Raw genomic sequence first — 24,976 nt, 5'->3', positions numbered from 1 at the left:
CTGACATAATATGCGGTTGTTTTTCGTCATTGCGGTTTAGCCATGCAGTTTCCTATTCTTAACAATATAAGCGGCGTGTCTGCTATTTTTATCATTGTTCAAAGGTCAGAAGTTCAGCATTTTCATCTAAGGGTCAGAAAGTGATTACCAGAATGTCAGTCGCTGACTTCTCAACCTCCTTGAAGCATTCTGGGAGTTTTAGTGCATTGTTTTTAATGCTAGGCCTTGCTTAGCATAAGCACTCTCTCACAGTTTAGGTTAGATATTTTCACTAGGAGGGTAGTAAAGCACTGGAACAGGTTACCCAGAGAGATTGTGAAAACTCCACCCTTGGAGGTTTTTAAGACCCAACTAGACAAAGCCTTGGCTGGGATGATTTAGTTGGGGATGGTCCTGCTTTGAGCAGGGGTTGGATTAGATGACCTCCTAAGGTCCATTCCAACCCTAATTTTCCATGATTCTATGATATACATTATATCTTTAATAGAGTTTCCTTTTCAACCAATCTGGATCCTTGTGTTTTATAAAGTATCCAATCATGTCCTGACTACTGTTTTCTACTCAAACAGTTTCTTGACAACACTTTATTGCAGAAACTCTCCATTTGTATAACATTTTCCTGCTTGTCTTAATTTTGTAAAACATCTGCACTGCTTCAGGGGGTCTCACAAAAAGGAAAACAAAACAAAAGAAAAAGTAACGTCTCTGCCCCTGCCATTTTGAAACCAAACTCATGGTTTATCAAGCAGTTGTGATCCCCGTCTTGCTGTATGGAGCTGAGACATGGACAACATACAGGAGACATCTAAAGTTGTTAGAAAAGTATCATCAATGCTTCCTAAAGAAGATCCTCCAATTCTACTGGGAAGACAGACTCACCAACATTTTGCGTTCTCCTGCAAGCCATCACCACAAGTAACAAGGCAATGATCATCCACCATCAACTTCATTGGGCTGGACATGTCATCTAGATGTCTGACCTCAGGTTCCCAAAGCAAGTTTTATTCTCCCAACTCAGCCAAGGCATATGCTCAAGAGGAGGGTAGAGAAAGCTCTTCAGGGACCTCCTCAAGGCCAGCTTAAAAAAGTGCAACTTCAATGTCAACACATGGGAGACAATTGCCCAGAACTGCCCCAAATGGAGAAAGAGAGTCTGCTGCAAGGATCTCAGTAGTTTGAAAAAGAGCAGATTTAGATTAGACATCAGGAAGAACTTCTTTAAGGTAAGGGTTGCTAGAATCTGGAATGGGCTTCAAAGAGAGGTGGTATTCTCCCTTACCCTTGGGGGTCTTTAAGATGAAGCTAGACATGCACCTGGCTGGGTTCATCTGACCCCAGTACTTTTTCCTGCCCAGAGCAGGGGGTCGAACTCAATCTGTTAAGGTCCCTTATGACCCAAACATCTATGAATCTATGAAACCTCACTACAATAACAGGAGATGGAAAAATGGGAGTGGCAAAAACAGCGTCGCAGAAAAAATCAAGAATCTAGCACCACCCACCTGACACAGAACATGTGTCTGAGCTGTAATAGAGTCTTGATCCTAGGTAGGCCTCATTAGCCATCTTTGGACTCACAGATGAGACAATCATGGCAGACAACCATGCAATTGCAAGGAATTGCTGAAGAAGAGAAAGTTACCTATCTTTCTTGCCAGAGATGTCTAAGCATTATGGTTATTCTGTTTAGCTTTGTATAACTACTGTTTTAAAATAACTATAAGTACTTACACATAGTTCAGCATATACTAATTTACATTGCACATGGCAGAACAGTTTAAGAGACAAATAGTGAAACCTGGCTGTATCCCAAAAGGACCTTGGCTTCCTAAATAAGCATAAACTTGTGCTGTCTTTTCTTGTAAATCAAGACAGAACCCCATTTAATCTAACTTATAGTGAAGCATATGATTAGATAAGACTTAATGAGTGTGTAGGTGTGCTTTTGGAAATAGTTTTCTGTAATGCTTTGTTCTCTTTGCTGATAAATGTACTTGTTTTAAGGCTATTTCTTATATGCAAATCACAAGCCCCCCCCCGAAAGAAGAAAGGGCAGGGTTTTCATTTGATCCTATATTATAATAAGCCATTCACTTAGAAGGGTTTTGTACCCAGCTCCCTTTAAGAATAGGTAACCTGAAATTCTACCTCAAGACAGGTAAAGAAAGATGGCCCAAAACCACAGGAAATGCTTTCAGAGAAATATAAAAACAGCACAAATAAAATCAGCAACATTACTGATGCATACTCATAACTATATTACCCAAAAACCTCCATCCACTTAGTGTAGCTAGGAACTGGGATAAAGAAGGTGAATCTATACCATCTTTGCACTCTCAGGGCGTGTCCAGATGAGCACACATGTGCCTCTTGTAGCATTTTAAACTAGTCTCAGACACTGCAAAAGGCAAGCTATGAATGAAAAAATGTTTCCCACACTGCATATTTGCAGTGTGAGCTCAACATTTGATACTTAGAAATTCAGGTATCAAAAAAAGTACAGGGGACAAAGTGGGGCAGGGCACGGTCCTGGACCATGCCTTGAATTAACCCGGAAACCAATCCTCCAGAGACGCTCTGGTTTCTGGCCAGAGCATCTCTATGTGCTTCTGCTGCCCCGGTATGCAAACCACACACCCTTAGCATGCTGGGGTAAGCAGAAGTGGAGCAAGGATCCGGCATGACCAGGACCTGGGCACTGGCGTGGGTAAGTAGGGACTGGAGGAAGAGAGGGCTTTGCATAAGTCGGAGGACAGTGGGGTGGGGATTGTCAGGGGATGTGGGTCTCTAGCAGAGTTCACAGCAGCCATCGGGCACTCGGGCCCCCTGCTGTTAGAGCCCCCCTGCAGCACGGTGCGTTGTGGCCCCAGCCACCTCAGAGTTGGTGATGCCTGTGCCACTTGTCATGGGTGTGGTCTAGCGTGGCTCAGTGTGGGGCCATGCACATTTCTGCAGGTCAGGCCACTTGGGTTGTCACCCGGGGCTGGCGCCACTCGCAGGGACCATGAATGCCGTTAGGCTGGGCCAGTTCTATGGAGGCAGGACCTGGTCCGGCATGACACGTGGTCCCTGTGAGCAGCACCAGCTCCCAGGTGACAGCCCGAGTGGCCCAGAGCTGCAGAAAGGCACATGGCCCTGCACTGTGCTGCACGGAGCCACACCTGCAACAAGCTGCAAAGGCATCACTGGCTCTGAGGCTGCCAAGGCCGCACCATGCCATGGGGGGTGGGGTCTGACAGCAGTGGGCCCTGAGCACCTGATGGCCACTGCTGCTGCAGCGGTGAGTTGTGGGCCCTCTAGGCGGGGCCTATGGACCTGTGTGGGGGAGCAGGGGACCCACCCCTCCTGAGCAGTCTCCATATCCCTCCACACCCACCCAAACACCAACCCACATGTCCCCACACCCCTTCTTACCCTCTTCCTGCAAACTCTACGTCCCCTCCATCACACCCATTGTGCCCAGCTGCCAGACAGGATGAGACCTGCTGGCAGGAGCTGTGGCTGCAGGGGCAGCTGTTCCCACATCCTAGTTAGTGAAGGGGTCAGGTGGATCTCTAATTGTTCTATGATAAGAAAACCAAAAGCAAACAGCAAAACATATAGATATTTAGAATTTATTTTATTATGATGGTAGAGACACTGGTAGGCTTTCAAATTATAAATATATCAATAAAACATTGTCCAACTGATCAATCTCTCTCTCTCTCGCTCTATATATATATATATAGTGGTCTTTTAATTATAGAAGAACATGGATTTGGGGGTATTTTAAAGAGTGAATTTGGGATTTTTTTTATCAGAGAATTTGCAGTTTTTAAATAGGGAACTCCAGGATTCCTGCTAGTGAGGCAAGTGGCAGGACCCAGGCAGAGAAGTCTGCTCAGGGCTGGCACGCAGGACCCAGCTGGAAGTGGCTGACCTCCTGGCCACAACATCTTCTAGGTGATAACTACCTTTATGGCAGGGCAGTGGCACACATGGCAGTAATGCTGCACAAAGGCCAACTGTGTAGCCACAGCCTGCTGGCAGCTGGCCCAGAGGTGCAGATGCCTCTGCTGCAGCCATGCAGTCCCCATCTGGGTCTGGTAGGCATGCAGCCTTGGGGCCACTTGCTGTCACAGGTGGCAGCAGGTCATAGCCAGGCAGCAATCCCCACTGCCAGGCTGCTGCCGTGGATAGAGGGTGCAGGCAACTCTAGGTTAAGGCTGCTTCAGCCGTCCAGCTGGCACAAGGGAGTAGTGTGCCCAGATACCAATTGGCTAGGCCTCAGAAGCTCCAGACATCAAGTAGCACTGATCTGCTTGCCAGGGCAGGTTTTTATAATGCTGGGGCCAGCACATGGCAGCTTTTTATACTGCTCTATATCTGCCCCCTGGCTGCAGATTTGGGAGGAGCTGGGCAGGGTCATTTTGCTCCAAGTGGCACAACTTGCCCCACACCAAAGTGCGTGTCTGGGCATGTGCACTGAGTTAAAAAACTCCAGCACAAATGTGTGCCACTCCTGTTTGAGCTGCTGGGAGCGCATGTGCCTGCATGTATGGATGTACCAACAAAGTGCTGCTTCAGTCTCTGATGTACCTTAAAGCAGTTCCATGTCTGTTCTGTCACACTTGAATGCAGGAACCCTAGGTTTTGCGGTGCTTTGGCCCTACCTTCAGAATGAAGATGGTGCTGGGCCAGGTACACTAGGGAATCAACATATTGCCATCTAAAAAAAATATTAAGAATGACTGGCACATTTATATAAACTTTTGTTTTTGATATTTTTAATTGATCTCTACAAAAGAAATATCTTCTATCTCCATGTGTTCAACTTAGTTACTGCTTATGTGCTGATATGTTATGTACCAGAGCAGTAATGAGTTGTATGACTTTCTAGATTAGTAAAAGGAGGGCATACAAGGTAGTATACAAGAAGGCATGGAAACATTTGCATGTGGAAGTCTGACTGAAGGACAAGTGAGACTGCCACTGCTGGTAAGGAGTAGGATGTGCTTGGGAAAGGGAGATTTGATAACAGTCTATAACACATATAGACTGCATTATATGGAGTCCTATACTGAATTCTAAGATGTGGAGTACAGGTAAAAGGGAAAAATAAAACACCCAGTTAAAAGATTTTAAATAATAATAACCCCACTCTAAAGTATGTAGTCAACTTAATATGAAAAGATTATGTTGACCTATTGGTAGGAATCACAGAGGAGAAAAATAGGCAATAAATCCAAGTGCACGCTTTCATACCAGGAAAGGTAATATTGGTTTGATTTTTTTTGCCCTCTGTATAGTTCAATTTTGCTTTGTTCCATATTGACTGTAATGGAAAAATAGGAAAGTGATATGCTAAGATATATTTTTAATGATAAATTTACTATCAGTCTGGGTGAAGTTTAATCCCACTGTCAGAGTAATTCCATCTATTTTGTTGAAGATCTAAGTGAGACTCGCACACATGTAATAGCACTTTAAATTGATTTTTTGCTTGCTTTTATTCATACAGTGTAGCCTATGGGCCAGATATTTCTGGAATAGGATCTTTAGCTGTATATACCATCATTATTTGCAGTGAATAAGCTTATATTCTGCTAGTATGTCTGTTAGAGACCGAGCTGGTCAGGATTTTTTAACAATATTTCTGCTGAAAAGTGCTAATTTACCTAAAGAAACTGTTTGCAGTTTTGATGGGTCACTTTTGAAAATGTTACCAGGTTGAAACATTGTTGGTAAAATATTGCAGTTCTTCAAATAAGAAGGCATGGAAATTTTTGCATGCAGAAGTCTGACTAAAGGATAAGTGAGACTGGCACCGTTGTTCAAGCCAGACTCATTCCTATCTAAATCATCCTAGGCAAATGTTTGTGTAACCTGCAACTGAAAAAAATGGTTGAATCTACAACATTTCTAAATGATCTGTTTTAGTGCTTAACAACCCTCATAGTCAGAAAGTTTTAAAATCTAATGTAAAGTTTCCTTAGTAGTTTAAGGGTACTTCTTGTCCTGTCCCCTGTCAACATAGAGCAAAATTGATTGTACTCATTTTTAGAGTAACCCTTTTTATATCTGACTGTTATCTTAGTCTTCTCTTCTTTAGACTAAATAGTCCCAGTTCTTCCACCCTTTCCTTATAGATCATATTTTCTAGACCCGTGATATTTTTGTTGTCCTCCAGAGACTCTTCCTAATTTGTCCAAGTCTGTCTTGAAGTGTGATGGCCAAAACTGGACACAGTATGGTAAAGCCTCACCATTGCAGAATATAGTAGTATGCCCGTCTGGTCTCAAACATCTGGTCACACGCCGCGCAGCCCTGGATGCTCGGGGGTGTTCACCTGTCCATCCCTGCTGTCCCGCCAAGTGGATGTCTCTCTCCCGAATAGTTGCTCACCCAATCTCGCCCACCATGACTTATTCCCGTGGAGTGGTGTCCGACTGCTGGGGTTCTCTCGACTATGGGACAGTTGTATGGAGGTCTTCTGCGAGGCTCCACCTCCCCTCTACGTCGCCTTTACACCCTGCCTTGACAGGTTCACCATGTCCTTCAGCCAGTTTCTCGGACTGTTGGGGCTCTGCAGATGCTCGCTCTGGGGATGGTTGTATCAGCCTGCGGGGCCTAACCCTACTTCCTCCCACAGCACCTTACTACTGCCTGGCCTCCCAGGGGATAGTAACCCCTCCTGGACTTAAGCAACACCTGGTTCCTAGATGCCTTGCACCACAACCCCTCCAAAGGTGGGGAAAAAAAAAGAAACGTTATCAGCAACAAAGAAAATATGAAGATGTGCACAAAAAGGGAAAGGTATCTGCCCTCTTGCCCTCTATACTCGTGTCTAGCTCAACAATGCCAGGCCCAAGGTCCCTAGGCAGCCATAAACTGGGACTTGGCTAGACTGCCAGCTCCAACACTCTCTTCCTCACTCTTTGACCTGCCTGTGGGCTCGCTGGACCCGTGGTGGCCCTTCTCCGCACACCTCCCATGTGTCCCTCATCAGGGGGACTCTGTGCCATTGGGGCCCGTCTTCTGCAGCCCCTCACACTGTTTGTGCCCTTCATCCCCCACCTGGGGCATCTCCTCAAGCCCACTGGATCCCCGCGATGATCCCACCTGATCTGGCGTCCTGGTGGCTGCTGCTTCCTCCGACTCCCCGGTAGTAGCCCCAGTGTCACCCTCCTTCCATTCTTTCCGGTCTACAGGGCCAGGTCCCCGGTCTGAGCGAGGGACGACAACTTCCTTGCTCCCTGTGCTGCTGCCAGCAGTGTTGTTCCTGCGGTGGGCTTCACTGCGTTCCCCCATGTTGGGAGAGGCAGCTTCCCACCCCTTTTCCCCTCGTAGGGGCTCTGGGAGGGACCTCCCTGTTAAGGTCCCTGCCTGTTTCCTTGCCAGCGGCTCTTTTTGTTTCTGCTGGCCAGCTCATGCCGCCGGCGTTATCCGCTGGCTGCAGCTGTATAAAGGTGCAGCTAATGAGCCGCTCGGGTCCCGCCTCCATTTTCTGCTTTGCCACGGATCCTGCTACAGGCAAGAAGTTTTTGTTTCTTTACTTTTACTTTTGCCTTCCCTGGCAGGTTCCTGACCCCAGGGTTCCCCCCTGGCTCCTCAGGGTCTGCTCCTCTGTTTCTCCCGGTGACAAGTAGAAGGGCATTTCCCATAACTTAAAGGCAATACTCCTGTTAGGAGCTCCCAGTAAGCTTTCAATACTTCCCCCACACTGCTGACTCATTTTGGCTTCCTTTCCAATGTGGTCTTTCCAGCAAGATGGAGCTGCTTATGAAGAGCAGAACTTCCTGCTGCACAGGCTCCCCGCCTTCTCCCTGGCCCCCAGGAAAGGACAATGTGTAGTTGGATTTTTTAGATGTCACTTCTTTCTTGCATTGTTGCAGTGGTGTTATGGACCTAGCAATCTATGAAAAGGAAGAGTTACAACTTTCCACAACCATTTAGAAAGAGATGGTGTCAAAAGGTGTGAACAGGTGTTGTATATCTAGAGGGTGAAATGCTGCTCTCTGGCTAGACACTGCAAGCATATAGGCACTTATGTAGTTTCTGGAAGAGGACACCTGGCAGATCCATGAGAAGGAAGATCTAGCCTGTACAAGAATCTCTCCCACCAGAATGAATGCCTGTCTACTTCAGGGACATATTTCTGCTACTCAGCTCATCTTGGAGACTCATCATCCCAGTCTGTAAAAGATGTGGGGACATTCCCCCATTGTTCAACTCCTGATCCAAGGGAGTGTTCAGTTGCTACTGACCCTGGTCTGGGGAAGGCATGGGGACATTTCTCCAAGGTCGGTGCTCAATTCTGGTTTGCCTGTGGGGAGAGGGGTGGCTGCAGACTAGAACATCTGTATGCTTCAACTCTTGCCACAGTGTCCAGCACTGGAAATTTCCTAGAAATTTGCAGCACTAGAAATGAACACCTATCCATAGCCAAACCTTTATTTGACTGTTTTGTTTTATTGTATTTTGAATGAATGAACTGGGAAGCTGCTTTAAAGGGTGATGTCAAAACAAAAAGAACTCATTTAGACTGAAAATGTATACTGTTACAGAGATAATCTGGGATTCCTTTAAATGAAAAACTGAAGAAATTTATGTTTTCCTTTTTTTCTCTCAGTTCTGTTCATGTTGTGCATTTTCCACTGCTTTCTGTTTAGTTAGTCTCACTGTTTCACTACAGTCCATTTCATTATTTCCATTGAACAGTCATTCAGTGAGCTTCTCACAGTATTTGTGTGGCTATATCACACAGCAGTAGGTAAAATGCTTTTCTAAATACAAGGAAGCATACATTTTCAAATCTGAAATGTTGCAAAGCAGGCAAGCCACTCTGTAGGAGAAACTAAGATACCTGAGTATTTATAACTAATTGGGGATGAAGGGTAATAACTAGATAGGCAACATTTCTTTAGGAGTGAGAGAAGTAGCAGGGGTCTGCTCCTCCCCCCCCCCCCTTTTCCTTAATCTGTTTTTACTTGGCAAGAAAAAAATCTGATAATCTTGCAAAAAATGTGTAGGGAACCAACCTTGGATATGGGCTAATTTATTTAGACAGTAACATTAAATTGATGTTAAAAATGGATCTCATTTCTACCTGTTCAGTGAAAAAAAAATCAACATTATTAATAAATCAAAGAGGAGGTGTATAGGAATTAACAGACATATTCTAAAAATGTCAAGGGTATTATAATAGGGGTTTTTTGGATGTCATTTACACAGCCACATATTCAGATATGTGTGGCATTCTCAGTGCTTTATGGCTAGGTGCAGGCAGTCAAAAAGCCTGAGGCTGAATCTGTTCAGTCTTTGCAGGTTAGTCTAAACTGCATAGATTATATTGAAACAGAAGCAAACAGATATTTACCTTTGATTCAGGAAATGCAGCCACATGCCTGCAGTAGCTCAGGCCAGATGCTGGGGGTAGGGGAGGGCTGGAGCACAACTCTCTGGCTGTGGGTTTATTTTCTTTTCCTGCTGCCCTCAAGGTCTCTAGAATTTGCAGTCCAGAATTACAGCAGCAGGACTCTGCAGGGTTGCTCATCCCTTCCTCTTTCAGCTTCCAGGTGCCTCTGGCATTTGTAGTTCATTTTCACCCAGCAGTAAGTTTGAGCAGGGGAAGGGGTGTTTAACTGCTCTCCCTGGTCCCAGATCCCAGTCGGGGTTTGCTTGGGGGGGGTACTCCTCCTCCCTTTCCCCCCACTTCCAGGTAGACTGGGCTGCATCTGCAGCTGGGCTTGCCCTCCCCCACACCAACCCCTTGTCAGCCAGCCCTGCTCACTGGAACAGACAGCACAGCCCAGCTCAGCCCAGGGCTGGAAAGCATGCTGGGGGGCTGCGATTTAACTTGAACCAGGAAGGGATCTGAGACAGAAGTTTCATAAACCGGTTTGAATTCTTTTTAACCAAGTGCTGTTGTAGGCACTAGTTAGGGTAGTGATCATACTACCATTGTAAGAGAAGCAAAGAACAGCTAAAATCCCAGAAAGATGAGCTTAAAACAATTTGTGGCTCAAACAAATACACAGCAAAATTAGTAAGTAAAGACCCAAGTGTATCCAGGCATTCTGGTACATAAAACCTCTTGTCATTTGTGATTCCCTGAATGCTTTGTATTATTAAAGTATATTAATCAAATCAGTTAAATCTGACACTACTTTCAACCAGGTTTATCTAAAAACAGTTTCAGCTATTTTGAAACTGGTTTATGGGCATTGAGCTTCTGTTCTGTTACAGGTTTAAACCAGTTTCCGGTCACTTAGGCTAGGGACAGTGGTTGCACATAAACCAGTTTGTGCTTAAAAAAACCTTCCTCTGAGTGGTTTCTTTACCTTCTGTTATATTACCATTTATTTATCTGGAATCTAAGCATCTAACCTTAATGTGAGTTAATTGCCATCAGGTTTCTGAAAATCCCAGTGCATGCCACTTTATCTTTGGACTCTTAACATGAGCTTGTGCTCTCTTCACCTCAAAAATGAATTTTTGGCTCTAACCCTCTTCCTAATTAATGAGCTTTGGAAAGAAAGATTCTTTCACTTAATTCTGGGTTTTCCTACACTTAATGAGTTCTGGGATTGTCCTACCCCACAGTTATTTAAGTCTGAGCAATTCTTCCACACACTATTAATAAATAATACTGCCTCCATCTCTACCCCCAAGCTCTTGCAGGGTATGAGGGCCCCTTAACATCCCAGCTCTTCTTCACCCCTTCTATCTTTCTCCCAGCCCCTCCCCTCCCCCATTCCCCCACTCTTGTCTCCTGGAAAAACTTTGGCAATTCCAGTTGCTGATTTCCTCTGCATTTCCCTTCACTGAGGCAGGATTATCTGTACTGTTCAGTACCCCATTTCTCCACTTCTGCAGAAGTGCAGCCATGCTTGGCCTGCTCTGTATTTCTCTTCTGTATACATACTAAAAAGGAAAGCAATGGTTTGCAATATCACTGAGCACATTTTAGCCTGGAAAAATGTATACTTGCCATGGGTGAAGAGAGACTGATAAGTGGGATTTTCAAACCTTGAAAATATATCAACATAACTTAAATCCTAAACAATCCTATAGAATTTCAGTGCTGGTGTTATGTTTCATGTTACTGAATATGTTCCTTTACTTACTATTTTTCATTCCAAAAGACCTTAAATGCATCATGAACAACAGGCTTTGTTTTGCAGTCCCTATGTAGATAGAATTTCCTTTGGCTACACTGGTTGTGTTGCAGAAGTAAGGATTTCTTAAATTATTTTAGACTGAAATGGAGCGAGCTTTGGCATGTGAGTCTGGCAGCCATGAGTCAGCCCTTGCACTGCAGAGAGTTAGTGTTGAACACTAAATGTCAAAGTAAATCATTACAGTATTTTGTCTCTTTAAACAACTTTAAAACTACAGTCATCTTGATGGGAAAAATGTCGGTATTCTGCTAATAATTGTTTAATAAGTCAATATTCTTCTTTAAATAAACAATGGTTTGGCACTCAATACCCTTAATAATGACTTGGTCCTACAAGGTGCACCTGTACTCTGGCTGTGATCCAACAAGGCACTTAAGTATATGCTTAACTGTATGTGAATAGTCCTACAACACTAATTACATCACTGCAGCAGCAGACTCTGCTTATCATATCCCAGTTGCAGTAGTCCCCCAAGTGTGCTTAATCACAGAATTACATTCAGTTTACATTCAGCTTGTTGACTACCTCTTGAAAATGCTAGTTCTAGTGCCTGTTGCCACTAGGATTCCTTTTCCCAGAGACCCCCAAGGATTGGCAAAGCCCCTCATCCAATTTGGTATCAAGTGAACTTTAATAGTAACCCCTTATCTTTATTACAAGTTTCCACCGTGTAATATGAACTGACAAGTGGTTCCGTCAGACATTACAGCAGCAGCTTTTGGTGGTAGTGGCCTCAGATCCCCTGCTGGGTGTTTGAGATGTCTGTTTCTAGATTTCCTGTTCAAACAAGAATTCCACGGTTGGTCCTGTCCCCAAGGGTGACAATGCAACCACACAATGTTCCTTTATTTGTCCACTACTTCTATAACTTTCTCATCCCAGATTGTCCAATTCTGGAGTTTCTTACCTCATCATTGTAGATATGGTATTCCAATCCTATTCCATTTTTGGTTTTCTTTCCTTTTAGGGAAACTGCTGTACCTGGTTTGTCCACCATATCAATCACAGCACTCACTTTTCCGAGTGCCTTATAAGGCACTCGGTACTAGATTTTCATAGATTTAGATTTCATAGATTTTTAGGATTGGAAGGGACCTCAGTAGATCATTGAGTCCGACGCCTTGCCCGGGAGCACTGGGGTCAGATGATGGAGTGGAAGCAGATCACAGTATCATAGAAAATTATGGTTGGAAGGGACCTCAGGAAGTCGCATCTAGTTCAACCCCCTACTCAAAGCAGGATCTTCCCCAACTAGATCATCCTAGCGAAAGCATTGTGTTAGCGAGGTTTTGAAAACCTCCAAGATGGAGCTTTCACCGCCTGTTCTAGTGAGAAAATTCTTCCTAATATCTAAACTAAACTTCCCTTGCTGCAACTTGAGACCATTGCTCCAACACCACTGAGAACAGTCCAGCTCCATCTTCTTTCAAACCCTGCCCCCTTCGGGTAGTTGAAGATTCATAGATTGTAAAGCTGGAAGGGACCTCGGAAGATCATTGGGTTCCGCCTCCTGTGCCAATCAGGAAAGATAATGGGGGGTCAGGTGACCGCAGCAAGTTGACTGTCTAGTCTCCTTTTGAAGATTTCCAGGGTAGGTGATTGCACCACCTTCGGAGGGAGCTTATTCCACAGTCTGGACACCCTAATTGTAAAGAAGTTTTTCCTAATGTTGAGCCTGAATCAATCTTCCAGGGTTTGTGGCCATTACTCCTGGTTTTCCCCGCAGGTGCCCTGGTGAACAGTTGCTCGCTGAGCCCTTGATGTACTCCCCTAGTGCAGCAGTAAGCTGCAACCAGGTCCCCTCTCAGCCTTCTGTTCCTCAGGCTGAAGGGTACCAGATCCCTCAACCTTTCCTCGCATGGCTTGCCATGTAGGACTCTGATCATATGGGTGGCTCTTCTTTGGACTCTCTCAAGCTTGTCCAAGTCCTTGTTAAAGTGTGGTGCCCAGAACTGGACGCAGTACTCCAGCTGCAGTCTCACCAGTGCTGAGTAGAGCAGAAGAATCACCTTGGTTTTGCTGGAGATGCATTGATTGATGCATGTCAGAGTATTATTTGCCCTGCTGGCTACAGCATCATACTGCCAGTGTATAGTCATACTGTGGTCTGTTATTGCCCCCAGGTCCCTTTCATTCATAGTGCTAGTCAGTTTGGTGCTGCCAAGCCTGTAGGTGTGTTGGGAGTTGCTCGTCCCGAGGTGGAGCACTTTATATTTCTCAATGCTAAACTTCATCAGATTTCAATCCACCCAACTTGCTAGCCTATCTAGGTACACCTGTATCTGTGACTTATCTTCAAGCATGACCACACTCCACCATAACTTGGTGTCGTCTGTGAACTTGGCCCGTAAGCTCTTCACCCCCACCTCCAAATCATTAATAAAGATGTTGAAAAGTACTGGACCAAGCACTGACCCTTACAGGACACTGCTGCCCACTTCTTACCAGGATGACGCAGATCTGTTCGCTGTGACTCTCTGGGTTCTATCCTGCAGCCAGTTTCTCACCCATCTCACTGTCTTGGAGTTCAGCCGATTATCCTCCAATTTTCTCACGAGGACATCGTAGGATACTAGATCAAAGGCCTTTTGGAAGTTAAGTTATACAGTGTCCAGGTGGCAAGTTACTACTTAATTGCTTAGTTCTGGAAAGGCCTAAACTCCAGCCATAAAGCCTTATCATAACTCAGTTCACCTGCTACAGTGCCTCCTTGGTGTATAGTACAAAACAAAGATATCTTCTTTCTAGCTGATTTCACAAAAAAATTGCTTATTTGCAAAAGAATAGTAAGATTAACCAGTTCTTTGCCCAATTTACTGATACAAAGGGAGCAGATTTTATTGGACAGATTCCTTTGCTTCATCCTTTCGAACCTACCCTTGGTCAATTCTTATCTGAATTTCTTTGCCTACTCAGTCACTCCACTTATGCTTCCTTGCTCCATACATTCTATTTCTACTTCCAGCCTCAGCCTTCTTGCCCATTCTTAGTTTTCCTCTCCCCTCATTCAGTTGTCTGCCCACACACATTTCCAGTCCCCACAAGTTCCCTGTTTCTGTCTTTCTTTCCTTTCTTTCATAGTTCCCCATATACCCACCTACTTTTTCCAGTCTTTTTTTGCCTCCACACTCCCTCTTCCCCACTGTTTTTTTTTGTCAGCAAGTGCTACACTCCTTCTACAACTGCTTATGTGCTGCTCATTTCTCCCTTCCTAATTTCCATTCCTGGCTCATAGTCTGTCCTGCACCTTAAGTACTTGTCCCTAGTATTGTACTTAGCACCAGCTCTTCTGATTTCTTCCAAGAGTTCCAATGAATTGTCTTTTTATGTTTCTGCTTTATTTTATGCAGTTTCTTATCTTTTATAGGGAATGACATGGCAATTAAGTCTACATAGGCTTGCACCTCTGTCTCAAATATAGTTTCTGGTTTCATAGCAGGGTACATACATGGCTTTAGAGAGGGCATACAGTAAACACAAATTTACCTGGTGTGTAGGTGACAACAGAAGTATACTTTTGCAGCTTCAGGGTCAGTCTTTGAATCCTCGAAGTACAATCATTTAATGACTTGTTAAACAATGCTTTCATGGGGTTGTGCTTTCTTTTTGCATGCACAGTCTGACCACAGACATATTGGTGACAATTCTTACAGGCAAATAATATTCCTAGTAACTCCCATTCAGTCTATGCATAGCTGATTTCTGCCTCTGCATTTATTTGGATCTATAGACCACTAGTCTGCAAAATTTTCCAAAAAAATTGTTGATAAAACATTGCACCAACCCCCTAAATTTTTTATAGGTTTTCCAGGAGTATAAAATTTTAACATGGTCCCTTGTATCAGCTCCTCTTTCAAGGCAACCTATGATTCTTTCTGTTCTGCATTCCAGTACCATTCACGTTTATTCTCAAAGAGTGTCCTCAATGATGTTGTTTTTTGCTGATAAATTAGGTATAAATTTGCACAGATAATTACCTTTTCCAGAAAGCATTGCACTTTCTTCTTTAACTGGGGACTTGGTATCATTTCATTAGTCTGAACTTTTGTCAGATTTCATCCTTTCAGTGGAGATGATGTTCCCTATAAAAATAAGTTCAGTGTGACGCCCAGTGTGCCCTTCACTATTCAGTTTCAGATTTGCATTTCAGCACTTCCTGAAGTCTGTGATCATGTTCTTCTTTGGTAGGGCCCCAGATGATAATATCATCTATGGAGGTGTCTACATCAAGAATATGCTCATAAATCATGCATATGATTTTATGATACACTTCAGGAGTGGACACAATACCCAAGAATAGACGCAGAAGTCTGTACCTTCCAAATGGAGTATTAAATGCATATAATTTAGATCTTCAGCTGCCAAAATCCTGAGGAGACATCCATTTTACTGAAAAATCATGCATTTGTGAATTGGCCATAATCTCTTCTCTAGCTGGCAATATTAAATGTTCCCATTTGATAGCCTTGTTGAAGTGCCTCGGATCCAAGCATATATACAAATGATCACTGTTTTGCTCCACAATAACTACAGCTCTTACCCATTTCGTAGGTTCCTAGATTTTCTATATCTCTTGACCTTTTTTCAGTTTTTTCTAACTCTACCTTAAATCTATCATGGAGAGCAAAAGGCACATTTCTACATGGATGAATAGTGGGAAGCACTTGCTTATTTATCTGAAGTACATGTTCACATGGCAGGCAATCTAGCCCTTAAAATAAATCCTTGTACTTTAACATGAGTGTCTCATATTCCAGGCCTGTGTCTTCTGGTAGTGCAAGAACACACACTATTTGATTAAATTTTTCACAAGCTGCCAGACCCAAAATTGGTGTCACCTATCTTGGATACTACAATGAAGTAGAGTTTATATGCTATACATTTATGTTGGATGCTAAGAATGCATCTCCTTTTAACTGGTGTATTGTTCCTGAATGGCCAGTTATTTTTGGCATTTATTCAATTCATTTTTATTTAAATTTTAATTTTTTATATTCATGTTCTCATAAAACATTAACCTGAGCTTCAGTGTCTAATTCCTCTCACTCCCTGGCAAAATCCAATCCTTTTAATTGGTTTTTGCTTTAGTCCACCATATCTATATATAAACTACTTTGGTATATTTTCAACTGTTTAAACTTGAGGGTTTTATTGTTTGGGATCTACGTTATTTGACAACATATTCTTTTTGTCAAAGTTATAACAGGCTGTAGCAGGTAAGGCCTTGGGGTGGCCATCTGGTGGCAGCCATCTGGATCCCACCTTACCTCTGCACTTTCAGGGTCCCACCCTGTTTTCTTACCTGCCATGCTTTGATGTTAGAATTGGACTGGAAGGCTACCACTAGAGGTCCGGGGGGTGGTTCAACTTCAGGTGTTAGATCCTTGTCTGGGTTGAGGCCTGCTGGCCTGGGCCCAGTTTACTCTGGCTGAACCCTCTGCCCAAGGTCCACTGTCCCAGGATCCTGGGCTCCTGAGTCCCAGCTCCAGCCTCACCCGTCATGGGCTTGTAGCCCCTCAGCTCGGAAACTAGGGAATGACTGGCTAGGCTGTGGTATTGCAGAGAAGAATCTGAGGGTCACAGTGGACAATAAGTTGAATATGAGCCAACAGTGTGCTCTTTTTGAAAACAGAAGCCAATAGCACCCTTGGTTGTAATAATAGGAGTGTCACTGCAAATCAAAGGAAGTGATAGTTCCACTCTATTCAATTCAACACTGGTGAGGCCTCACTTGGAGCACGGCATCCAGTTTTGGGCCCCACCCTTCAAGAAGGATGTGTTCAGTTTGGAAAAATTCTACCACAGAAAGCAATAAAAAATATTAGTTTTTGAATACTTGAAAGTTTATTACGAAGAGGATGGATCTGACATTTTCTGTGTGGCTATACGAGACAGCACTAGGAACAATGGACTCAACTTGCATCCCAGAACTTTAGGTTGGAGACTAGGAAGAACTTTCTCATTAGGAGATCAGTTGAACATTGGAACAGACTACCCAGAGAAGTCATGGATCTCCACCCTTGGAAATTTTCAAGAGCAGGTTAGATAAACAGTTGACTGGGATTGTATAATCAGGGATGAGCCTGCCTTGAGCATGGGGCTGGACCACATGACATTATAAGGTCCCTTCCAGTCCTACTTTTTGCTGAAACTAAGGAATTGAGAAAAGATATTTATAATGGAAAGTGCTGGATAATATTCATAATATGTGGTGTTACCAGCTCTTTCCATTCATGTTAGTTAAATAAAGTAATACACTTATGTCAAAGGAAGCAGGAAATAGACCAAACTGTATATGTTATTAATACGCTTAATTCTATCGTATTAAATCATCCTTGGTCTTTCTCAGGTTTTTGAAACAAGACTGTTTAAAATTGAATTTTGAATTTATAGTTCTGAAAAGGACAGCACCAAAGCTTCTAAAACTTCTTTAAAGACTGAATCAATGCAAAGGTCTATGATATTAATTAGCATGATGAATGAGTTATTTCTTCTGACTAATATGATGCTGCTATATCCGCTACAGCAACATATTTGCTATGGATTCTGCAACATATTTACCAGTTTATATATTCAAATATATTAATTCTACTTTGGGGAAAAATACTGGGCCAGTCAATAATGGAGTAGGGGAAGGGTTTGTCTAGTCTTCTACAACAATTCTTATACAATAAGAGGAAAAAAATAAGACTGTTTGTGTCAGAAAATAAATTCTGCAAACAGTTCTGCAGCTGAAAACTGTTTCCTTTTATACTTGTTTGTCAACCGCGAGCAAGTGAAGTCAGATGGCCATCAGAAAACATAGTGATTGCAATGAAAACTGAATACCTGGGGGTTACTGTTTTATTTTTACTATTTATACACTGGTCTAAGATATGTCTCTCTTCATTTCAAGGTAACTGAGCTGCACAATATAAAAAACATAACCAGACTGCCTCGAGAGACAAAAAAACACGCAGTGGCAATTATCTTTCATGATGAGACATCAAAGACATTTGCCTGTGAGTCAGGTAAGCAATTACTACCACATCTCTAGATTGAGAAAATTGAGTTGCATGTAAAACTATGGTTCAGATGGATTAAGATACAGCACCAAATAAGAAGTCTTGTCATAAAGGGCATAAATATTTTTTCACATATATTTGAATTGCTTATTTTGTAATACAATTGTTTCTGTGGTATTATGTCTTTGTGAGGGTTTTCACCCCCAGATGGTCTGAAGACTCTTTAGGTTTTCAACTAAGCTTCTAGAACTGAGTAACAATACCTACCTATGTGATGTTTTTAAGGCAAGCGGTGACGTGAATTCTTTTTAACCAAGTGTTGCCGTAGGCACTAGTTAGGGTAGTGATAAGCTACTGTTGTAAGAGAAGCAAAGAACAGCTAAAATCCCAGGATATTTTAAAGATGAACTTAAAAACAATTTGTGGCTCGAACCAATACACAGAAAAATAAATAAGTAAGGACCCAAGTGTATCCAGGAATTCTGGTACATAAAACAGCTTGTCATTTGTGACACCCAGAATGCTTTGTATTATTAAAGTACATTAATTTTACATTAGAATATCTGTAGAAACATATCTGTAGAAACAATCTAAATTAGATATAACATAGCAAAGAAACGACATTGGGAGGATGCAGTGGTGAAAGATCAGATATAGACATTTAGGTGCAAATCTCACAAACGTGCTTGCTGAGTCATCTCATTAAGGATACTGGAAATGAAATGAATAAACTTACAAAGAGAAAGCTTTCCAGGTAAAATAAAAAATAACATCTCCCCATGCCTTTTTTTGGCTTTGGTTCTTATGGGTAATCTGAAGTACTGACCCATAAGGGTATGTAGGCAGTATGCATTAATGACTCTACTTATTTTAATTTATTTAGAGTTAAATGAATAATAAAATATGCAAAATATAAGAAATACTATATTGGCTCAGACTATAGCTCCATCTATATCCTGCATTAGTTACACAGAGCAGATGCTTGGGAAAAGAAGAATTATACAAGGTCTATCTGTCTTTGCCCCTCTTCCCTTACAGCTTCCAGAATTTAGAGGCCAAGGAAGTCCTACTTTGAAGGTCTCAATGTTCAATGTTCACTAAGGTTGCCAGTCTCATCTTAGTCTCATCTGAGTTGACCTTCAGTTAGTTTGTGCTCATTCATGTCCTGACTTCATCTGGATGCTAGCTAAGATGCTGAACTGCATCCTGTCAGTCAGACAAGATTGAGACATAGGTAGGTGTTGTCAACATCCCAAATATGGGAAATCCTCCCACTCCTAAATAACCCTTTCAGTTGTCCTACGTATGTATTGAACAGGTGGAATATAATTTTCACTGAGTTCATTGAACATTTTTGCTTCCATTAATTTGTGAGGTAAGATCAGTACGATGGATCCCTTGCATAGCAAGGAGAGAGAAGTCCTAACTTGAATGTGTAGTAGATAAGGGTTGATCCCTAACACAAAAGAACCACAGTCTTAAAAGTGGAACCATAGGCTGTGTATAGACAAAATGTGAGGTGTGTGTATATGACACTAAAGCAGGCTAAATGCTTTTGCGCCGTTTTAGTGGTGTTGATGTTTGTATGCCTCAGTGGTGTATTGCACATTAATTCCAGCCTCTGTACGAAATTTGGTGGTGTAATGCACCTTGAATGACTCGGGGAACAGCAAACTAAAACTTCTTCAAAGCATTTTAGTTTGCTGCCCCTACAGTGATGGAGCAAAGCACCGAGCTCCGTACTGCTCCACAACTCTGTAGGAAGCCCTGCAGGCAGCCTGGCAGCAGCCTGGGAAAGCAGGCTCTGCCCAAGAAAAGTGGTGAGCTTGATCTTTTTTCTTCCCCCGGGAGCCCACCTACCTGCCTGAGCTGTGCAGGGGCTTGGCAGCTGCAGTGCTGCCTGGGACCACCTGAGCCGGGTGTCTGAGGGTAGGTGCCACCTGTGGGGTGGGCCACCACTGTCACAGAGGGAAACACCAGACCCTCCCCTCCCCCACCCTGCAGCCCAGAGACCGCTTCACTCCACCTGCCTGCCAGCAGCTCGCCCTTCCCTCCCCACCAAAAAGGCAGGTAAGTCAGCAGGGTGTGTGCATGACATGGGGGTTTAATCAGTCCTAAATTGAAGTAGTGTTTTTTAAAACCCATCGCTTCAATTTAGGGCCCCTGTTTCATCTACACACACTCATAGTCTGTCTAACTACATAAAGGCCAGGTACAGGCATTACACTTTTACTTGGTACTTAGAAAGTGCTTGGAAACCTGTGTAAAACTAACAGAGCAGACATTCAGTGCACAATAACTGGTTTAAAAATGGTAGGACCCAGTCTAAGATAGGCCTGGATCAATGTGCACTCAAACTTAATTGATGTAGGTTAGATGGAGAATCAAACTTCTGTACCAGATCCCCTATCGATTCATGTTAGGTGGCTGTTCACCAGCATCTCAGGTGTCTTTGTGACGCCCTGCTAGCTTTCCTCCCTCCCCATCCCCTTACAGAGAGGCATGCTACCACTTGCCCTTTGCTTTGCTGCCCTGACCAAGGTCTCAGAGAGCCCCATGTTTGAGCTCTCACAGAGCAGAGTCAGCACAGTGGGTGACGAATGCACAACAATGTGGAGAAGGGTGCTCAGCCATGCCCTGGAGCCTGGTCAGGCTCCTTGTGGCTGCACCTACTCACAGGGCTTTGGGAGTCCATGGGTGGGCCTTGCCCAGTGCAGGCAGCCTGCCTTCAACACCAGCCCCACAAAAAGACAAATATTTGTTCTGTTTGCTCCTGAATTAACCTGTTTCACTTACAGAAACCCACGTAAGTTTGATCGATTCCACCTCAGGCTTTTTTAATATCTGTACTTAGCCAAAATAAGCCAGTCCAGAGAGAAGCTGTATACATAATGTGCCTGGTTGTTTTAGTTTTACACTTATAGAGCTCCATTGAGTGAAATATCAGTATAAATGAGAGAAGAATCAGATGCTCAGGTATGGCATTCATCTTCCATATTTCATATCTATGCAGTTTCATAAAAGTAAAGTTCGGTGTTCAGGTTTATTTTATAAACAGTTATGTCTTAATAAGCTCACTGGGTAACTTGACTATATGCTGTTCAGATTCATCTTCTTCACCCTTATATTTAACTTTGAAAAAAAAAAAAATATAAGAGAGGATTGCTGTTGCTAATCTGCCCACGGTAGTTTCTAAGGAATCAGCTGTTGCTGCTTCCTAATAAGGCTGCCCTGGAAATTACTTTCGGGTTCTGCAAAGTATTTCAGGTGCGTGCAGGAGGATGAGGAGGCACACCAAAGAGAGGCTTCATCCCAAATTGGGACAAAAGACCCAAACTCAAAAGTTTTCATGGAACTAGAATGGGCATTCTTTTGAATTTTTTCTAGGAGGAATACAAATTTATTTTCTGTTCTGCAGATTGACCATGAGGAAATATGCTGTATATGCAGAGATTTCACTCTATGCATAGGGTCATAGCATGAAAAGATGAGTTGTATTTCTATAAATTCTCATTGTTATAAGGGTGAGGAGAAGGAGGCCAGAGCCCACTAGTTAGGTAGAAAATGAGAAGAAAATCACGCCTGTGACTTCCTGATGCCATCATACTTCTTACTGGAGCAAAAAGAATATCATATGAGAACAGAAGTGCAGAAGGGAAATTTGCTTTCAAACTTCCAGGTTGACTCTGAATCTAAGATGTCACAAGGACAGGGCCATGGGTGAATTCATGATGCTAAAGGGGATGCAGTACACCAACCCTCAGATCATTGGGGAATGTGAATGAGCCGCTGATCAAGTCCTTGGGCCATCAGAGCACACCAGAGAGTGGGAAGCAGGTGCAGCAATGTGTGAGAGGACTCTCCTGCCATCACATATGTCCCCATCTGACCCAAATGTTGGGAGAGCCCCAGAGCTGCTCTGGTTCCACTCTAGATATAGGTTGTGAGGAGTAGCTGCAGGGTGTGCTCAGCTTGGCTGGAGACAGCAGTAGGGACATGCAAGTTTTTCTTGCTAATATCTGTTCCTTGCCTACCCCTTCCCAACAGGTGTCCCCACTGGCCAGAAGCAGGGGCTGGAAGGAGGAACCTGCACAGTGCCACCACTACCACCACTCAGGCTTGGCTACTTGGATAACGTCTCCCTCTAGCCCCTACCTGAAACAAGGCAGGAGTGATTTCTGGAGCTCCCGCTACCATGCCTACATTATCTGGAGACAGTGGGAGCAGCTGGCGGGTCCCTCCTTTCAGTGCCTGCTCCTGGTCAGTGAGGAACACAGTGGGGAGGTGGCAGAAGGCAGAGGCAAGAAAAGGAAGCCCACCTGCTTTTGCTATGCTCCCTATCTGAACCCAGCACCCTGCGCATCCACAGCTGGAATAATGCAGAAGTGGTTCTGGGGTTTCTCCTGTGCCCAGGTCAACTGGATGATCATGCTACTGTACCACCCTGAATCTGTCCTTGGACAGGACTAGAAAAAGATGCCATATAACTGAGGCAAGAGCACAATATTGGAAAGAGGAGGCCACATCACAAGTCTGAATACTAGGTTAGATAATCTTAAGAACAAGTCAAGGTATGTTCACAGCCAGACTGAAAGCTTAGTCACAACAGCAGAATAGTCTTGACCACCCCAGTGACTCATTGGGCAAATGAGTCCAATGAGTTGTTGAATGGCAGTAGGCAGACTCAGAGAAGCAGCTTGCATTGCAAAAGACATTCTGATTTGTAACGAAAAGTATGCAGCCAGATAGCTGTTCAGACTTTTAATAGCATTAAAGAGAAGTAATCTAGATATCTAAGCAATAAGATTTTAGAACACTGAGCTTTTGGTTGTAAGGAAGACAAGAATATGAGACTTTCTGTCCAAATAAATGCTAGTTAAAAAAATGATTTGGGGGTTAATGCCTGCTTCTTCAAATGGTGTGAAAGAGAATCAATAGGTTTGGGTCCACAGGGGAGGAAAGCAAATTTGAGATTTAGGAATCACTTAAATCCCCAGTATCCTCACCACAATCTGAGTAGTCCATGTTGTCTTCTCACCATGTGGGCTTTGAACTTGAACCTCTAACAATATTTTATTTATTAGACATTCTGCTGATAAATCTCCCATTTCAGGCACAGTTTTTAACTGCACAGACCCCATTGGAAAAGAGAGCCTGATGTATTTAGTACACTAATTTGCATTTTACTTATCATCTATGGATGTTTCACTAGGATGTGGGGAGAAGAATAACAATGCTTGGGATTTTGGGGTTTTTTTTTAAGAACCTTTCACTTAATTCTAGATACCCAGGATTTTGCCAATACTATTCAACTTCTTACTCTCAAATTTCCTTACGTGAGATGAGATCCTTTTTTCCTATAACCCCTTCATCTTGCTTCCACAAATGCTTTCTTTGTAGTGCCTTGTTTCACAACGCAGGAAAATATTACCACCACTATTCATAAAGCAGAAGTAAAAGCAAAACCATTCTATTCTGCAAGTCAGCTGCCACATCTTGAAGAGTAGGCTGAATAAAAACACTTCAAAGTTTTCAGGCTTCAGAATGAAACATTGAAATGATATAATTATGCTTTGGAAAGGAATCGTCATTCTTCAGCATAACAAGGACCCTGACTGCTGTGACCTCTTCATTTTTTGGCAGCTGCTCCAGTAGCGCAACAGATGTATCAAATTTTCAATGAGCCTGACAAACTGACATGTTTAAACTCTCTCAATTACTATCAAACATATTCAGTAGAAGTGTCCTAGTGAGAGTCATATTACTTAGCCTGTTGTTATAAAAAAAAAAAAAAAAAATGTAACTGAAATTTAATTCAGCATTTTGAGAGGATTCTGTGAGTTTACACACACAGGTCTAGAAGGGACCTGCAGTCTCAGGAAACTACAACATAAAAATGTCATGTATACATTTATTGGATACTCTGTGTTAAAATGCTCTAAACTGTTTGCCTTTGCTATGCCTAATGAAGTTTCTTCTGAGGTCTCAAACTGTAGATCTGTCATACCTGTGCACAGTAGAGGAGGAGGAGAAGGAACAGACCCCTTACAGAAGCCAGACTGTGGGGACTCATAGGGGAAAGGGAATGCAGATTGCAACTCACAAGAGACTCAGGCCTGGATGGATGCAGAGCAAGAAGGTCCAAACCATTAATTTAGATGAGTAGGAACATCTGGGCCCATCTTCATGGGCAGCAGTCAGGTATCCAAAAGAGGCAGAGCTTGGCTACGTATAAGCCCAGTTACTGAGCTGGAGCTGGCAGTTCAGGCCCAGGGGCAGCTGGGAGAGAAACTGAGAACAGAGTTGACTGATAGTGAAAAGGAGGTACCCTGGAACTGGAAGGGAAGTAAGGCAGCTCCTTGTGAGGGCGAGAGTTGTTACAGCCCTGAGGGGCTTGTGGTTTTGTTATAAACAAATGGTTAACCTTTTATATTCTGATTTTCTTCTTTGTATTTAAGGCCGGAGGCCTGGGAGTAGCCGTAGGGGTGGAGGAGGCCATGAGCAGGGTACCACTGCGAGGCTGAGACTCAGAGAGCCACAGCCCAAATCAGTGAACCTGGGATGGAGGGTCTCAGCTAAAAGAAAAAGGAGCTGAGACCAAAAAGGTTAAAGCCTGGACAAGGGTTGAGGTCTGAAGGACCCAGTGTTAGTCTGCCAGAGAAGGAGAAAGAGTGAGGAGAGTCCCAAAAGGGGGCAGTTGGGGAATCCAGTAGCAAGACATTGGTGTGGCAAAGGGGGCAGCTAGCCCAAAAGCATCCTGGAGAGGACTGACCTAGTCCCAAGAACAGCCCCCTTCCAAATACATTGGTT

At 43.4% G+C, this 24,976-nt stretch overlaps 1 protein-coding gene across 1 annotated transcript in view; it reads left to right on the top strand.

Moving 5' to 3' along the window:
- The window catches only part of DOK6 (docking protein 6), a 473,746-nt gene that overhangs the window by 200,249 nt on the left and 248,521 nt on the right, over positions 1-24,976 (top strand). The window contains exon 3 of the mRNA XM_019545244.1: positions 18,058-18,172. Within this exon, the coding sequence (XP_019400789.1) occupies positions 18,058-18,172 (115 nt within the window). The remainder of the gene's footprint in view (positions 1-18,057; positions 18,173-24,976) is intronic.

This window comes from Crocodylus porosus, unplaced genomic scaffold (genome assembly GCF_001723895.1).
Source record: "Crocodylus porosus isolate Cpor-Errol unplaced genomic scaffold, CroPor_comp1, whole genome shotgun sequence".
NCBI classification, from domain to species: Eukaryota; Metazoa; Chordata; order Crocodylia; family Crocodylidae; genus Crocodylus; species Crocodylus porosus.
This window is presented reverse-complemented; position numbering and strand designations above follow the sequence as displayed.